This window comes from Triplophysa rosa, linkage group LG7 (assembly GCF_024868665.1).
Source record: "Triplophysa rosa linkage group LG7, Trosa_1v2, whole genome shotgun sequence".
Taxonomy (NCBI): Eukaryota; Metazoa; Chordata; class Actinopteri; order Cypriniformes; family Nemacheilidae; genus Triplophysa; species Triplophysa rosa.
The window spans coordinates 21,577,082-21,596,347 of record NC_079896.1 but is presented as its reverse complement, the minus strand read 5'-3'; the positions used below and the strand labels follow the sequence as shown (position 1 = coordinate 21,596,347).

At 39.1% G+C, this 19,266-nt stretch overlaps 1 protein-coding gene across 1 annotated transcript; it reads right to left on the bottom strand.

Moving 5' to 3' along the window:
- Positions 1 to 256: 256 nt before the first annotated feature.
- bmpr2a (bone morphogenetic protein receptor, type II a (serine/threonine kinase)) lies at positions 257 to 19,202 on the bottom strand. Its single transcript, XM_057337141.1, has 13 exons — positions 18,405 to 19,202; positions 11,708 to 11,917; positions 11,450 to 11,620; positions 10,992 to 11,084; positions 10,756 to 10,856; positions 8,096 to 8,323; positions 7,068 to 7,182; positions 4,872 to 5,032; positions 4,629 to 4,776; positions 4,415 to 4,551; positions 4,157 to 4,326; positions 2,706 to 3,823; positions 257 to 2,629 (listed from the first exon to the last, which is right to left on the bottom strand). Exons 1-13 carry the CDS (start codon positions 18,478 to 18,480, stop codon positions 2,367 to 2,369), a joined length of 2,991 nt encoding a protein of 996 aa, XP_057193124.1. The 5' UTR covers positions 18,481 to 19,202; the 3' UTR covers positions 257 to 2,366.
- Between the last annotated feature and the right edge of the window lie 64 nt (positions 19,203 to 19,266).

Below are 19,266 nucleotides of genomic sequence, written 5' to 3'. Positions count from 1 at the left end.
TAGAAATCTGCATAGTTTTATTTTATATGTGTCTGCGTGTGTAAAATATAACAGTGTCATGTGTTGTAAGTTATGAAGCATTAACTATGCAAGCTTTATAGATAGCGTATCAAAGTGTAGCAAGTATAATTTTGGCATTTATCAAATTAATAGAAAAGCATGCCCTCATTGACCGTATAACGAGTTTCAGTGCGCCGTCTAGTGGTGAAACAGTCATATTGAAATTCCAAATGTTTGCACGCTGCAGCAATTGATGATAGTAAAATCTTTAATTATGCAAATGCAAAGCATAATTTAATTAAAGTTTGCAAATAACAATACAATCTGCACCTTGTTATACAAATCACAATTTTTAAAATGTCTCAGCAAAGGGGTAAAAAATGATTGACCACAACACGATTACAACGATTGTGTTCAAAGGAGAAAACATCACAATAACACTCACATACATACAAATGCATAAGCACGCACACATTACAGGGTCTCAGGTGAAAATATTTTGTGCTCTACAAGATGAATGTAAGACATGCGGCAGTCACGTGCGGATAATACGGGACACTGCTTATAGGATTAAAATGACAATGTCCATTTAATTATCACTGACATGCCAGAGCAGATCATAAATACAAGAATTTTAAATGTCAGACCAAAGCTGCTATGTCTTTGTAAAACGCAGCTCCTGTGTGTTGTGCTTTATCATCAAATGATTGAAACGGTCACATGACAATCCCCATAAAATAACATACAAACATGCAGCACAAAAACCTTTCACACAACTTGAGACAGGAACACGAGGATCATTCATCTCCTTCACACACATAGAAAATAAGCGAATAACAAGCAGGTCAAAGCATGTCAGTAGACATCTTAACAGGGTGATCCAGAACGGCAAGTGTTCCAGACCAAGTGCAGCGTTGTCTTTTGTCTCTGAGTAAACTTGTAATTGTACAGAAAGCAGAAAAGTGCGACTTCAGTGTCTGTGGTTATGTCAGTGGTCTTTGTAGAGTTCAACCATTTCTAAATATTTTTTTGTATTTGATGCTGAGATATGTTGCGTCACCACAGTGAAATATGTTGCTGCATTTATGAAAAAGTTTATCGCACACACAATAGCATTTATGAGTACTAGATGATGTGCCCACAGAATCACACAGGAATGTCAGTGAAATTACGTTTCATACATGTCAAAATTCCTCGTGGGATGATAGTAAATGTATTCCGATTTGTTCCGAGTAATACCACACTGTACTTCTCTTAACATTCTACTCTTAACATTACTTTCCAATCATTTTTTTAATGTATTTTATAAAGATTTTAGGAGATTCAATTATTTTGAGAGGAGCATCACTGGGGAATTTCCATTTTAAAGATTGTATTGTATCTACTCTGTTTTTCAGGCCCGGAAATCACAATTTCAAAATTCCCTGATATTTCCAGGTTTTCAACGACTGTGGAAATGCGATGAAGTTTTCATTTACATTTAGTTTAAAGTAGTCACCATTTTTACATATGTGACCCTGTCTTTGAAAATGATGTTTTTATGAGTCAAAAATGGGTAATGTTTGTTTCTCTGTAAATAATAGATGATATCGCCATTGTCCTTCTGAAACCTTGTATCTCCATAATTTGTCATTTTTATTTTTTGCCATAAATAATTGTTATTAGTCACTATTTATGTTTGTCACTGGGTTTTGCCAATATCCAACCAATAAAATTGATTAAAAGTGCTTGTCAACTTTGACAACACAGTATTTAACATACAGTGGTTTTTTTTCTTCAATTTCCTGAAAAGCTGTGAATTTGGACCTCCAAAGTCTCATAAAAACAGACATATCGTCTGTTTTTATAAGACCTCGGATGTCCAAATTCACAGATTTCGATATACAATAATTACATTTTCATGTTTAACACTGAAATTAATTATTTGATTGACAAAACATTTTATGATTTTGAACAGATTTCTAACATTGATTTAATTGCCTCAATCAATAATAAAGATTTCAAGATTATATTTTCACGGAATGCTTTCTACATTATTTAGAATGATTTTAAATCGTAAATCACAAAAAATGACTTGACCTGGGTTTTCACGGACAGGGTCTCATATCCATCTGATCTTGGATCTGATTTATAACTTTCTTTCAGAAAAAGTGCACCAAAAAATAAAGACGTGATTAACAAAAACAAACAAATGCACATCAAAAGATCACCAAACATGAAACTGATGGCTGCATAGCTCTTTTCATTATAAAGCCACTAAGACTCATACTGTGCTCATTACTGAGGTTAACTTTAAGACCGGGCACATACGTCACTACAGCCTTCAGAAATCCTCAGTTTTCATGAAATGAAAGTGAGGTCAAAGTTCAAAAGTCACAATCATTGGGATCTGTGGAAAAGCGGGATCCTCCCCGACCGCCTAAATACACAGCTGAGGCTGATTTGGGTCTGCTGGTCCCAGCCTGATTCTGACCTCCATGACGACTGTTGTTGTTGACTTCAGCATCCAGGGTTTCCGTGGTGATAATCCAGCTGGCGGGACGCCACTTCTTGAGAGCGTAAGGCGTCTTCACTCTCTTCTTGATTTTATCGGCCGATCCCTCCGTCACATCCCCATCAGATCTGCCTCCTGGGAAAATCAAACTTTTCTTTAAGGCTCAATTGTATTTAATGGATATAATATACAGTATATTTTCTATACTCACCTAGTAAAGGCAGTGTGGTGATGGACAGATCCAGCGAGTTGGGCCTCTCGGGTCTGCGCCCCCGGTTCTGTCTGAGCAGAGCCTCTCCGTGTATCTGGGGTTGGCTCTGGGCCTGTGGTGGAACCGTGGGCGGGGCAGGATGGGTATCAGGTGGTACAACAGGCTCTGTGTTAGATGCGGATGAAGCTTCTCCTGTCGAACCAACGTTCTCGTTGCTCTCTCCTCCATCCCCTTCAGCCTCAGCGTCTCCATCCCCCTCTCCATTGTTGTTATTGCTGTTGTTATTATTTGCGTTGTCAGGACATGCCTCTCTTCTCAGAAGAGGCTCTTGTTCGTCGGGGCTAGTGGTCAGGAGGCTGAAGGTCAGGTCATCTGAACTCACCTCACCCGCTGACTCGGGTGCCGAACCGGACACGATTTTGTTCGCCCTTGCCGCAGCATCATTGTTGGCAACCGTGATCGGCTGGGCCTCATGGGCCAGGTTCAACGCACAGGCTTTGGCCACGCCCATCTCGACTTTCTTCAGATTGGATTTGCCAAGTTTTCCAAACTTCATCCGCAGCGAAGATGTTTTCGAGTGGAGGCTCAGGCTACTTGGTCTCTTAGGGACGTTTTGCTGCTTGGGTAAGATTGTTACAGGGGCGTCGGCATTGCGACTGGAACCCTGCGACCCTGAAACTTCAGAAGCCATGTTCATGAGGGGGTAGAACGGGCTGGGTGAGGTCAACGTTTCTGGAGAGCAGAACTGTTTCTGGGAATGTTCCATCAGGCTCTCGTCAGAGCTTTCCCGCAAGTTCTTCTGGACTTCGCTTGGGTCCAGCTTGGGAATCTCTAGGTCTTCCTGGGTCAGCTGAATACAGGGAGGACCACTGCTGCCCCCTGGTGGAAAATAATTGGCAGTGCAGGACTCTGAAACAGGAGTGGTGGAGGAGCTTTCCGTGACAGGCTGCCATAATTGGGCCTGCTGCCATTCGTAGTTGATGCAGTTACTGTTCTTCTCTGCCGGATTAGACCCTCCAACTGAGGGTGGGTCGGCAGAGGTGTCATGGTCTTCGGTGTGTGTGGATGAATATTCAGCGTGGGAACCCACGGGTGTCTGCTGTCCAGTAGAGATGTTTCTAGAAAATAAAAGTTCACGAGATACAAAAAAGTGTTACAGGTAAAGAAAAATACACAACATCTGGTTACAAAATCGGAATATTTTTTGTACGTTAAATGTTTTAACTCATGTGTGGTGTTCAGGCATGTTTAGTGTGTTGGACCCAATTTCAGTGTTTGCTCAAAAAGAATAAAATTCAATTAAAAAATACAATTATAATAATAAAAAATATATATATACTGTATATATATATGCAATGTAAAGGTTTTCTCAATTGTGGATTGTTGAAATCAATCTAATTACAATTGATTAGTTATCTTAGGCTCTGTAGTGATTATTGGTTATCGATTACCTATGGTTATATAGCGCAGTGTTTGGGTTGAGAGCAGGACTGGCCGATTTCTCTCGCTCCCAAATAGAAAGCAGATCGGCGAGTCTCTGCTCCGCGCATTGAGCCGTGAGTCGTGCTTCGGCATCCTGATCCCAGCAGTCCTCCATCGTCTCTTTCAGTAAGCGGACAGTCTGCGTAACAAGCACAAACGCACATATACTGTAAATCACAGATGCGTTACCGTTTAATAAGCCGTAAGTTTGTGTTCACATTTCTCACCAGGCTATTCTCTTTCCAGGCTTCTGGATATTTGGGTCTTTCTTTTTCTCTGGACACAAGCGCCTGCATGTCCTCTATGGTCGGGTGGTTGCCCGCTTCTGCCTGAAATGCCATCTGAAACACTGGCACAGTCTCACCTGATGGGAAAGGAGAAAGCACTTAAAAAACGGCAGCTATGACACGGAAGTACATATGTGTATGTGTTTACCCAAACCTGGGAAGAGGTCAGAGCAGCGCATGAAAGTCTCCCAGTAGAGCAGACCCAGCGCGTAAACGTCCACCTGTTTCAATGCAGTCTCGCAATCTCTCAGATTGACAGAGCCTTCCAGCACTTCCGGGGCCATGTAGCGCACCGTACCAACCTAGAGCCGTATCACAGATTTAAAAAGAAACTCATCGTGTGAATCACCGGGCTGGAATGCATTGAACTGGACCGGTGTGGGTTGTGTTTGCTGACCTCACTGATGGAGCAATTGTCCACGTCTCCCTGACCGGGCGGTCTCTTTTCCGTCAGAATCATGGCCAGTCCGAAATCACTGATCACACATGAACCATCTGCCTTCACTAGCACATTCCTACTGTTTAGATCCCGGTGGGACACGGCGGGTTTATACACGTCTAACAATAAGAGGAAGGGGTAGTGTAAGGGAAATGGAAGGGGAGGTGGTGATGACAGAAACAGATAAACAGAGGAGAGAGAAAATCAGAATAAAATGCATTACTATAATAGTCACTAGAGAGCGCTAGAACACACTTATGAGGGACGAAACAAAAATACACAATAACTCAACATGATATGCTGTCCAGCATATTAACCGTGTTTTACAGCTATTATAAAAGCAACATTATAAAAAACAACAATATTCAATATATAATTGCTTATTATGAATAATCATCACAATTATTTCTTCTGCTACGTAATAAGGTTCATAGCCCGGTTAAGGTCACAGGTGTGGCTTGCACACATATTGTTTTGAACAAGGAACATCCAATCAGCTAATGACCAGCTAAAACCCGCCATGTTGTTCCAAAACCCAGTTTAGCTAGATTTTCTCTCTCTCTCTCTCTCTCTCTCTCTCTCTCTCTCTCTCTCTGCTTCATGCACTTTTCTGACACTAACAGCATCTAACAAACAGCTTCAGTGCCTTTCTTACTGAAACAAAGATAAAAAGGACTGAGATTTACACCTCGTGAGTCTGCTATTTAGTTTTCTCAAGCTATAGAGACTATAAATAAAAAACACACCTACATTCACATCTATAGTGTGACTCGGGGATCCATTAAGCACTTAAAACTCAAATCTAAATTTTTGTACACTACTGGTCAAAAGTTTAGGATCACTGGACAAAAATGATTTCATGATCTTAAAAATCTTTTAATCTCAAGGTGTTTCAATGCTTGAATTGACTTTTGTAAACAATATAATTGTGCCATATTAACATATGAATTTCTTTCATTAGAAAACTAAATTTTTATTTTTGAAAAATATATATTTTTGAAATAGGACTGTCAAACGATTAGTCGCGACTAATCGTATGCAAAATAAAAGTCTTTGTTTACATAATATATCTGTACTGTGTAATTATGTATATATAAATACACACACATACATATTGAAGAAATATTTACATGTGTATGTGTACATTTTTATAGTTACATATAATTCATATTATATATAAATATAAACATTTAATACATAAATATATAATTTTTCTTAAAATTATACAAGCATGTGCGTGTACTTATAAATACATAATTATTATACACAGTACACATATATTATGTAAACAAAACTTTTATTTTGCATACGATTAATCGTTTGACAGCCCTAAATAAAATATTTGGACCAAATAATAAATCAAAAGCAGCCAATAACAGTCCAGCATAGATGGAAATCATTTCAATATTGTTTAAAAAGCTTCCCAGGTCGAGACCTCAACAAACTGGATGATAAAATGCTAAATTTACAATTTTGCTAATTCTAGGCAAAGGGTACATTTTTGTTTTTTTTGGATGATTATAGCCACAACAAAATTCCCACAGTAACAATGGTGTTGTTCAATGGTTTTAATATGTTAAATATGATTCTAAAATGTGGAAAAATATAAAAAAATGAGTAAGTTATCCTAAATTTGTTTATTACGTCTGTCAATTCAACGCATTAATCCAGTGCGTTTATAGATAAAAATGTGTTGATCTCGCTATGCAAAACTAAACAAAACCAACCCTGGAGAGTGCATGCGTCCACTGTGTGTATTAGAATCCAGTTAGGAGTTTTAATTCAAGTTATGTGGGTTTAGGTTTTAACTTGTACCATATGATGAAGCAATAATACTGTATAAGCAATAGCGCACAAGCAAGAGAGCTTTTCCCCGAATATCAGCATGAATGCAACATTTTATATTTCAATCGTCAATAAAAACAAATGTATGCTTTAAATGACTTTCAATAGCGAGTTAGTCACACGTTCCCTAGTCATTCCATGTATTTGCTGCATTGAAGAGAACCACTTGAGTACATTCTTTAAAACATCTTCCTTTGTGTTCCACAGACAAAGGAAAGAAAATCATATTAGTTTGGAGTGCCATGAGAGAGTAAACAAACACCTTTATGTTCATGTGAGTGGATGAAGTGTATTTAATGCACGTCTCACCTCCTTTTCTTATCTCTGTGTGCAGGTACGCCAGGCCTCGGGTGGCTGAAAGCGCCAATCGACAGCAGCTCAGCCAGTCCACAGAACGCCCGTTGAGATACGTGCAGAGAGAGCCCTGGGAAAAACAAGTGAGGGAGTATTCCTTTCAGAGCAAAGCAACTGCTACATACAGAAAGGAACGTCAAAGAAAACTGGGGGAGGGGGTAAAGCATAGAGTAATAAAAACTATAAGCTGTGTATCTCTGAGTTACAGGAGAAACATTGCACACTCCTGCCCTACCACAGTACTACCTCGGGGATGCCACCTGTCGCCATGGCAACCTGGGTTTAGTCCACAGGAAGTACAGGCAGACAGCCCACGTTTATGAATAATTGAATAATTCTCAGCTCAGTCAATAATCTCTCTTCCTCTATAAAATTGTTTGCGAATGTTTATGCGACGAGAGCCCAAACACACGCGGGGTTAAATGTGCTGTGCTGGACACTGTGCTGAACTGCCACCGTTCGTAAAGGCAAAGAAGGAGCGGGTAAAAAAAGATGGAGAGGACAATTACAGGAAGACGGTGAGAGAGTTTATGCGATATCTGAAGATCAAATCACGCTTGTGAGCACATCTCTAAGATTTCTAAATATAACCACAAAATAAATGCCAGCGCACACACTTTTGGAGCTACTGTGTGATGTAGAGAAAAATGACTGTGGGAAAAAAAATAGGAACAAGTGGTGGTAAAGAGTTCCTTTGCAAAAACAGATCATTCTGTTTTTTACATATTCAAAACTCATGTTTTTACTGTATTAGTTAGCTGTATATGTTAGAGTTAATAGTACTTTATCAAAGCAACCCAAGTGCAGTTAATATTACTTGAAATTCAAAATAAAAACGTTTATTATTTTTGAAAAATAAATGTTTATCTATTTTCGCAAATTAACTCTTCAAATGCAAACCGGAATTGAGCAGGATTTTCTTTTGTCCAGCTAAAATTCACATTGTTATACGCCTTTAAGGTTTGTCTTCTTGAGGTACTCACGTGAGGGTAAAACTCCAGCAGGAGTAGAAACTCCCTCCTCCCTTCTGTGCCGACGCGTTCCTCGCTGTCTAGGAAGCGTGCTACGTTCTCGTGCTTCAGTAGGAGGCGATAAATCATCCTCTCATTGGTAAACTGCTGGCGGTTAGCTGCGATGAAAACTTTCACCGCCACCGATTGTTCATCCAGCGAAACGCGATACACCGAGCCATACCGACCTCTACCAATCAGCTGTCAGGAAAAACAAAATAGAATTCAGTTTTTATTTCACATGTTTAGTTAAGGGAATGCAACGTAGGGCATTTTGTTTTTGTGCACGAATCAAGATAAATAAAGAGAACTTCTGAAACAATCTGTCTTGTGTTATTATTTAGATGCATACTGTATATTCTGCCGCATTCTGACATATTTCATATAACCCAGTAATTACATATTTTTTACTTAAAGGTGCATTTTGTAACTTTTTGTAGTAAAATATCCAAAAACCACTAGGCCAGTGTTATATATTTTGTTCAGTTGAGTACTTACAATATCTTTCCAACTATTTGTAAATCGTGAGAAAATTGTCATTTTAACCAATGACATGGGCTGTGTCTGGCAGTTGCCTGTCAATGGAGTCATTTCCGCGTTACCAAAGACACTAGATGGAAAGCCTGCAACCTCCAGCGGAATGCAGGAAAGGAGACTAGAGGCTGTTATATGATTGGCTGAGGTGCCTCACGTGATTCGTGTAAGCCGTTAAGGCCATTGCACATTAAAGGTCTTTGCAGATACAGTCCGAAATTTTCGTATGCGTTTTTTCGTATTTGGCTCTCGTTTGTACGGTGTCTCTGAATTGTTATAAAAGGCCACTCAAAATGCTTGCTACGGATGCGAAAACGCAGAAAATCGAACCCGGTCCGAATTTTTTTATGACGGACGAAAATATCGGAGGCAGTATGTAAATGTGATTGACACAACGTGAGGTCGTATTTATTTTTTAACGTGGGGAAATTTCGGATGCAAATTTCGGACTGTGCAATGGGCTTGAGTCCGAAATTTGCATCCGAAATTTGTGCACGTTAAAAAATAAATACGACCTCACGTTGTGTCAATCACATTTACACACTGCCTCCGATATTTTCATTCGTCATAAAAAAATTCGGACTGGGTTGGATTTTCTGCGTTTTTGGCATCCGTAGCAAGCATTTTAAGAGGCGTTTTGACAATTCAGAGACACCATACAAAGTAGCGCCAAATACGAAAAAACGCATACGAAAATTTCGGACTGTATGTGCAAAGACCTTCACGCTTTCTCCAGACCTTGCATCTCCCTAATAACACAGTCTCTGGCGTTACCCTCGGTTTCCGCTATTACTCCCGTAGAAACCATGACAACACAGTCTTGTGGACAAATGTGAAAGTATTAGTTTGTAGCATCTATAAAGCAACTATCTTGTTTTGCGCAGTCGTTATGGAGCACAATTATTCTTTACTGTTTGCAGATGGTTCTGTCAACAAAGACATTTTAACTAGACAGAGACGCTGATCTTGCATGTGTTTTACTAGACAGGTAAGCAACTGTTTAGATTCCTTTACTGACAGAAAACGTATGATTATTATATCGATCAACAAGGTTAAGTCTTTTTCTTAATTTAGCAAGAGTGTCTTGCATATATTTACTCAACAATCTAGATTAGATCATCTGACTAAATGGTAATAAATTAATTTGATGAATTAAGTCTAAGGCATCTAATTCTGTCATGGCTCTGCTTCATTTAGTCATGTTTTTCTTGGTCCTGTAGCAGAGTCATGACAAAGCCTTAGGTTATGTGTGGAGAGAAACATATTATTGTCCTTTTGACAATAATATACGTTCTCTCCAGTGTCTCGTCATTGGCCCCGCTCCTCTCGTTTCCTTGTGATCTTTCCCTGAGTGTTTGATTAACCACACCTGCCCCATGTCATTATCCCTTGTTTGTGTTCCCCTATAAATACCCTATTGTTTCTTTGTCTTGTATGCGTGTACTTCGTTGTGTATGCGTGTACTTCGTTTGGTATGCGTGTACTTCGTTTGGTGTGTTGTTACTTGTTCCTGGTCTCTGCCTTGTCCGTGAATCGTGAGTTTTGTGTGTTGCCTTGTTTACCCTGTCGTGTATTTTTGTAAGACGTTTGGTCGAGTTTTTGAGTTAGGTTTTTTGCTTCTCTTGTTTTACGTTTTGCCCCCACGTGGGAAGTCTTTTGTTTTATATATATATATATATATATATCTCTCAGTTTCGTTTTCCCCATTGTGGGTGTTTTTGTTTCGTGTATTAGTAAAGCTTTGTTGTGTTAACCCCTTCACTGCCTGCCTGCGCTTGGGTTCTCTCCACACCTCTTCGTGACAAATTCATTATAATGAAATAAAATCATGTCATCAAACGCAACATTTATAAAACCTTATAACTTCACATCATCCATAAACGTGATTTCTCATTCCCATCTGACAGTTCCTATTATTCCACGCTCCTTCACAGCCTCATAAAGCCACGCCATTGTTGTTGTTTTGAACATTTCTATTTTGAATATGCGCCCTCTAGCGGCCGATTTTACAAACTGCACCTTTAAAAAGGAAATGTCTGCATTACAAAAAATAAGATGAGGAAAATAAGAGAGAAAAGGCTGTGATTGGTGTCATGTACCTCCATAAATTTAAGGTTGTCCAGATCTAAAGGATCTAAAGATGGAGGGGAAAACACAGACTCCAGCACATCCAGACTGTGCAGAGTGTGTTTACCGGGCCCTGCACACACACACACACACACACACACACACACACACACACACACACACACACACACACAGACGTATAAATCCACACGTGCACAAGATAATATATATGTTCAGCAGGTAATGTAAAATCTCTATGGTAACTCACTTCTCAAGATGTAGAAGAAAAGCAGAACAACAAGCACGGTAAACATGAAGACGGTTGCTAAGGGGACAACTATTGCAACCTGCCGGCGAGAATCTTGAAGGGGTCAAAAAAAACTGCATGAGTGGTGCAGAAAGTAAACTACATACAAATGTTCATAATGCAAATATTCAGTATCAGTTTCAAGAGTGGGTTAAGACCACTAGGATGTACTGTGTGTGCATGTGACCTTATCAAACATTTTTGGTCAAAACAGCTTTTAAATCAAACAAATTATGATTGTTTGAAAATGCATAAAGGTTTGTTTGAGGGTTAGGTTTAGGGGTATGGGACACAGCTTGTACAGTATAAAATCATCTCAAGTCCCCATAAAACATTGAAATTGTTTTATTGCGACAATACAATCAAAATAAAAGAATTGAGATTGAATGGTCTTTTTTTTGTTACACAGACACACTCACAGGGAGGCTGTGAGGTGGTGAGGGTCGGGAAGCCATCGGTGAAGTTCATGTTGCACATGTCCTTGTTGCAACAGCAGAAGCGAAAGGTTTTATTGTTGACCACTTGTGGCGTGTTGGTCACCACGCAACTGCTGTCGCACACTGGGGGGTTTTCACTGCCTGACCAGCAACCTGTATTAAATTGAGGACACAGAGATAAGGTGAGAGACTAGTCTAGTTATTTATTTGTGTTTTTATTTTTGTGTTAAAGTGTATTACCCTGTATCACTATCTGTAATTCATTATTTTCTTCCTTCCAGAGTCCGAAGCATACATGTATGTGATTATTACAGCGAATCGTAGCGTTCTCACGAAAGACAGTCCCTCCTTCAGATTTCCTCTCCAGTTCTCCATATTTATCTCCAAATCGCTCTGTCTGGGCCTCTTGTTTTTTTGTGTAAGCGCAGTCCCTCCACTCGCTTTGAGCAGCTATGGAGAAAGAATACAAGAGACAAAAGGGGATTAAAGCTACAGTTACACAAAAGCAGACAGCGTTACATATTAGAATATCCTTTTCAATTCAATGCCCTTTAGCAATGGCTATATTTACAATATAGCACAGTTCTTCTTTCCTGTCGCTCAATCCTAAGTGTATACAACAGGTGTTTGACATTATCTGTCCAACAGCACAGGAGTAAAAACAAGGCAGTTATGCGAGTGGTGACTGCGATGTGACCATCGGTTGTTTTGTGAGAACAAAATTCCCAAAGCATCTCACTGACAGGCAGGGTCAGACAGCCAAGTAGTGCAGGTGATGTTTTCAACAGTTCTTTATAGTTTCTGAGAAGAATGCAGTTATCGCTTATCCCAGAAGGGAGCTTAACTTTGGAAGATTATGTCCAAGGTCATTCTTTGCTGTGATGTCCACAGAGACAGGGTCTCCCACCAGTGTTCTTACATTGTTCTGCCTACTCTCTGAAAGCAACAAAACCGAGCAGTTACTCGAAAGACACATTTTATCGCATACCTACATTTTGCCAACAGATTTATGTACATGCACACTCTCAGGCATACGCAAACACATTAATATACTGTATACACGTCCACAAAATAACACATTATTACACACATTATAGACCATTTAGCAAGTGCGTATACAACACTGGTTAAGATCAAACAACATTATACCAACATTTGTAAGACTTAAGGTCTTTGCACATACAGTCCGTTTCGTATTTGGCTCTCGTTTGTACGGTGTCTCTGAATTGTTATAAAAAGCCACTCAAAATGCTTGACGGATGCGTAAAACACAGAAAATCGAACCCGGTCCGAATTTTTTTATGACGGACGAAAATATCGGAGGCAGTGTGTAAATGTGATTGACACAACGTGAGGTCGTATTTATCTTTTAACATGCGGAAATTTCGGACGCAAATTTCGGACTCAATGTGCAATGGGCTTTAATTATATATGTGAAATTAAAAAAACTGGAAAAAAACAGGAGGTGCTTCTTGGCCAGTGTTGTTTGCGTCTTGCAAAATGGTCTGTATACAAATAAGCAGATGGCAATGTAACTGCTGTTTTCAGACATTTTATTTTTTAAATATAAACGTTATATTTCTATTTTAATAATCACAATGTTTTTCAAATTAAGGATAAGGAACTCTGTGGGTGAACCTTTATCTACTTTTCTGGGCAACTGTGCCAATGTTGCATGATTTTTAAAGGGGTTATATGGCACGAACATGTGTTTTTCTGTGTCTTTGGTGTTTTATAAGTTGCCCATGCATGTATTAGACATGTAAAATTGCAAAAATTAAATTGTCCGAACAAAATATGCATTTTATCTAAAAGCGAATGCTCACCCAGACCTGCCTGAAACGCCTCGTGTAACCACACCCCTACAAATCTACGTCAGTTCTTGGTATGATTTGACTAAGACCGCCCAAATGTATACGAAAGTAAGATGGGCGTACCTGTCAGTACAATTGCTTTGGAACCTGATGTTCCAAATATGGTACGTTACATTTCAGTCACGCGCTTGTTGAGGTAACGGCATCCTTATCTTGTGGCCACGACTTAAACCAAACACAAATCAACAATAAAATAGAGTCCTCTTTACTGATCATCTCTCTCGTAATGGCAAATGTTTTAACTGCAAAACCTAGAATAAATAATGATAAATAAAGACTTTGTATGTGATACGTGCGCTAGCGCACAAGTAAAGTGCGCGTTACGTATGCATCTTTGGATTGTTTGTTTTGTGTTTCAGATTCCATTGGATTCGCAGCCTGTCATTCTCCATACATTGAGATTATAAGATTTATTATAAATGTAGACACGGGGCAAGCGCACTGAAAGCAGCATTGGTGGTCTGATGGTATGCAACGACAGACGGCGAGCGCTTTTCCACGCGTTTTTGAATGTTAATGGCTAGGGGTGGGAATCTTTTGGTACCTCACGATTCGATTCATATCGATTCTTGGGGTCACGATTCGATTAAAAATCGATTCACGGTTTTTCGATTTTTAATAATGATTCTTTCTCAATTAGATGTGATATATGTTCAGCCCCTTAACTGGCACCGTCCCGTATCCGGGACAGCTGATTTACTTAAAGATTTTGCATTCTTATCTTATTGTGACAAACATTATATCGTTGGAAAGTCTCTAGAAAACATATTTCATCACCGTTTTATAGAATAATGTGTGTAGGAAGAGTAATTGTTTCTTTTTTTAAAAGAGTGGGCTTAAAAATATATATGTCCTTTCCCTTCTCACAGTATAGTTTCATACAAATGTATTGTTTTTATTTTGTTTCTGTGCTTGTGTATTTTTTTATTGTGTCTGTTAATTGGAAAAGTAAAAAAAAGCATCTCAATGTCTGTTGTGGTCAAATTTCAGATCAAGTGTTAAAACCAATGGAAAGCATATGGGCCCCCTAGTGGTTTTGTGCAATATTGGAGCTAAAAAACTCACAGACACATCCAAATTTGATGTATCAAGACCAAACTTGATACAACAATTGGTGATTCTTGAGACTTTGACTTATGAAATTTTGGGGCTGATCCGTAATTATTTTAAAAGTATTTTTTAATAAAAGAAAAAAAGTTTTTATAGTTTTTTTTATTACAATAAACATGGCAAAATCACTTACATTTTTTTGTGATTTCTTTTTTTTAGCAATAATCTGATCATTTTCTTCTTTCAAAAAAGAATTCATGAGTTACAGCCATTTTAGTGCCAAGGCTCAAAAAGGGCTGCGCCAGTGAAGAGGTTAGATTTTATTCCATTTTGCTGGAATGATGGCATTCGATGTGAGTCTTTACGTTTAGTGTTCTCAAATTACTTCACCTTCGCTTTACAAAGCTTGCATATTGCATACGTGTTGTCAAGCTCCTTCTTACCATAGAGTTGATAAAATCTGAACTATTTCCAAAAACTTGCCCTGGCTAGAAATGGGAGGGGGTGTATTTCTTTTAGCCCCACCATCGCTGTTGCTGAGCTTAAGGTGTGCGGTCTCTCGACTGTGCCGGGTGCCGCACCGCTCTCGCAAAAAAAGGACTGAATCGCGAGTCATATGTGAATCGATTTTTTCACCCACCCCTATTAATGGCCCTATACACACCTTCCACGCGTTTGTTTGTTTTTTATTTCTTCCAATAAGTGTTCGGGACACAATCGACAAAAAGTGGTGGGGACATATCCCACCTGTCTCACCCTCAAATTACGCCTATGGAAAGTACAATGAACCAACCATAGACTGTACAGAATAAACGCGTGAACCAACAAGCAAGTGTCATTATTGGAATAATAGTTAATAGTGCACAACAACAGCCAAGTGACTTGTGATCCGAACCGTATCCCCACAACCAATTGACTACCATAGTAGGAAAAAAACAATGGTAGTCAAAAGTGCCCCAGAAATGTCTTCTTTTGTGTTCAACAACAGAACAAAGAAATGTATACACATTTGGAACAACTCGAAGGTGAGTAAATGATGACAGAATTTTCATTTTTGGGTGAAGTTTCACTTTAAATACTCAAGTGAAATATATGGAGCCCAAATATAAAAGGCATAGAGAAGATTTTAACTCACAATTTAACTAAAAATCGCTGTCAGAATCGCAAAAGTAGACAAACGTCACCATCTGGTGAATTACGGTAGAGGTAGAGCCCACTATAATGCAACCTATAGCCAAATGACAGGGTAAAACGCAGAACCTCTTTCTACTTACTTTCGTTTTGTTTCTATTCTTTTGTAGAATCCGTTGCATTCATTTCAACCATCGGATTTCAGTAACAGGAAATAGTATTACAATCATAGTATTTTGATCACAGATAAGTTTTTTCTGGGAATGGAATGTGTTGGTAAAATATAAAAAAAGAATTTCAGGGGGAAAATACGTTGTAACGTGTGTTACTGAGAACGGGTATAATATTACCCAAATTGTATTAGTATTGCGTTATATTACTGCGATACAGCAAAAACTAATTTATTACTGTAATATCATTACTTTTGTAATGCGTTACTCCCCACACTGGTCCTAAATACATATACAATGCAGAAAACAAGTGAACTACCTAATGTACAGCATACGAAGAAGCATTAATAATACGCATACACACTGCTCAGTGAAGCAAAAACTACATTCGAATAAACTGCACAGAACCAGCCAATGGTGGCTTCTGACACTGGACACAGCAACCTAATGAGCAGACAGCCAATAGGAAGCTTAGCCTCAGACGCAGGTTGACTTATCGGAATAATGGATGTGGTCTATTCATCCTTCTTGGTATGCAAGAGACAAGCACCTTGGGGAGGAAAACTGTGCGTGGGTGTTTGTGTCTATGTGTGTATGTGTTTTTGAAGATGACTGTCTCTGAAAGTATGAGCTGGGAAAAACTTGCTACAGTATAAAAGGGAAAAAAACGTCTTAAAAATGTTCACTGCAGAACCAAATGGACCAATGATGTATTGTTAAGCTCCATGCCAGCTTTATACTCCCTCTTCATCAAAAATCTCCAAAATTATATAAAATTAAAAACGCAAATAAGCAACTCAACAGCAAACAAAATTCAACTCAGTGAAGTGTATAATTCATGACTCTCCACTTCTAAAGCACAGCAACATGCTCACGACCTACATACTGATTCCCCTCTAATGCTTCCAGCCAAAAAAAAACTTACTACAATCTGTCCGACATCCATTCTTCCACTCAGCTGCTATACTTAACTATTTGAGCACACCGAAAACATGCACAAAATAAAAAATATGTATGTGTGTTCAGAGAGTGAATGAGTGAGGTGAATAAGAGTCAGTGGCTTGGGGCGACTTGTCACACGCCATCCCATAATTTCCAGAACAGGAACACAGCAAATGTATGTACCCGCTGTATGACTTTCTTTGTTCGGTAAACACGAAAGATATTTTGAAAAACGTTGGTAACCAAACAACATTGGCCCCCATTGACTTCCATTGTGTTGATACAAAAGTCATGATTTTTTATTTTTGGGTGAAGTACCCAGAATTTTCGACACTGTAAAAAAACGGAAATTTTCTGCCAGCTGTAAAATTAAGTTTTTCTAGTAAATTTAGTCTTTTTTTGCCGTACTTCAAAAATATGTAAAATCTGTAAAATTCTGTAAAAGTACAGGATTTTTTACATTATACGTGAAAACTCTGTATAAAAGAACAGTAATTGCTGTTTTTTTACAGTGTGCCTTGAATATTTTCCTCACTTTTGAAAATGATAGTCTGCCATCAATTTTCAGTTTCAGGAGAAAGAAACAATATAGGGTGATTTCGCTTTTCATTCATTTTTGACTGAACTGATCTTTTAAATGCGGGAATTGCAACTTCCCACATTACTTCTATTTGAAGATAAATCATCCGTTATCACAGTGACACATCTGATGCTAGAAAAAGTACTCAACAAATCACAACTACACAACTACTATGACGCTTCACAACTCACTGTGTAAAATAACATGGCTGTTTCTATGGCAACATGACACTGTCCTGCTGGGAATATACAGGGTGTAAAGTATGGTTGCGTACAGATGCACAACCTGCACAGATATCCTGTCTGTTTCACACTATGGAATGTGGTGACTATTTCAGGAAACACACAATAGAATTACAGTGTAGGAAACTGTTCACACACAAAGGTTATGGTGTAAAAATTCTGCAAGTCAAGAATGCTAAAAAAAAGTCCAGAGTGAATTCAATGTGAGTGTTCAGCCCCGTTGGGCAATGCACTGTCCTCAGGCTCAGATATCTATTTGAGGAGAGATTTGGCTCTGGTTCATGGTCATAATGCAGGGTTAGCTGAGGAGGAGGCCGATCTGTGAGCCACAACGTGTCCATTAATGTTTCAAACCACACAATGAGAAATTCATTTTCACGTCTTAACAGTAGATCGGTGTTTAGTTATTCATTTGACCCGATCGTGAACCACGAGCAGGGTCGGCTCTTATCTTATCTGTGTGATGCTCAGTAGCTCCACTGCAGTTCTGGGGCTGGTTCCAAACAAGAGCACAAACACACACACACACACACACACACACACACACACACACACACACACACACACACACACACACACACACACACACACATAAACATAATGGACACAGAGGCACAAACAGATATAGAGACACATGTGTTTGTACACGCTCACAAACAAGCAATGTTGTTTGATGTCGTCAGGAGGAACCCAGTCTGCTGACATACACCCTCCACTGTGTTCCTAATCCGAGTACACACGCACACACACACACACACATACACACTCACAGGAAATACAGAGTTCCTGATGGATGAGGGAGGCAGGGACACATAAACAATGCTTTAAATTACGCCTACATTTTGAGAAGATATGATTTATTCATAACCAGTGGTGGGGAATAACATTTTACAGCAATTCTGTCGTTTTTAAAGTTACTTTTAATATAAATATGTTTTTGTTACTTACCAGCCACTGGACCAAGAATGACCAACATGGTAAACAGTCCAATGTTGAGAATTGTTATTCGGCCTTCATCTGCCATGTTTACTTATTGTGTCCTCTTCAAAGTCTATATTATTAGGTTTCTTACATGTAAATTTGAAATTAGTGGTTTGAGCAAAAAAGGTGTTTTGAATCGAGCATCACACCGATTTTAAGAAAGAAGCCTCTTAAACAAGTTGCTAAACATTTTAAAGTGACCAAGTGACAGTCGTGTAAATCACAATCCAAAACTATACTGAAGACCTCGCGCTAATCTTCATTTGTTCTTCGCTAAAAAGCATCCACTGTAGCCCCATGAAGACTGAAAAGTCTACGTGTGCTGCTGTATAAATAGAATTAACGACTACACCAAACTGTGTTATTTTTTCCTTTGTTCCTCAGGACGCACTTTAAACATTCGCAAAAAATTCGACTTCGCCAGTAGTTACATCGGACATCCCGAGACCGCACGTCTCCTCGATGGTAACACGCAGTCCTGGAAAGGGAAACATCCGTTTCGTGATTCCGGACTGTTAAAATGTCTATTTGTCGTCATATTCTTCCTCGCGTTCGTTATCTTTTCATCTTCGTTTCAGGAATGTGGTTTTGCGCCGAGAAACTGCTCGTTTGTGCGGCGTTTTTTCGACCGCACATCAAACACCGGGACGGGAAGAAGAAGACTGTCGGGTAAGGTATAGCGAACCAGACACTGGAAACGCCTCGTCTTCAGATTGTCTCAGCGATCCGATTGTTCGATGTGGGGGCTGATTTATAAAAGAAAAGAGACGAAGCGCCCTCACGCGGCAGACTGGAAGAACTACAATATAGAAAGGCTTTACAGATGAAC

Coding starts and splice junctions, on each gene's coding strand:
- bmpr2a (XM_057337141.1), bottom strand. CDS start 18,480: ATGGCAGATGAAGGCCGAATAACAATTCTCAACATTGGACTGTTTACC. Junction 4,777..4,871: donor ACAATTGCTCCATCAGTGAG/GTCAGCAAACAC, acceptor ATACGGCTCTAG/GTTGGTACGGTGCGCTACAT. Junction 3,824..4,156: donor ACTGCGCTATATAACCATAG/GTAATCGATAAC, acceptor TTTATTTTCTAG/AAACATCTCTACTGGACAGC.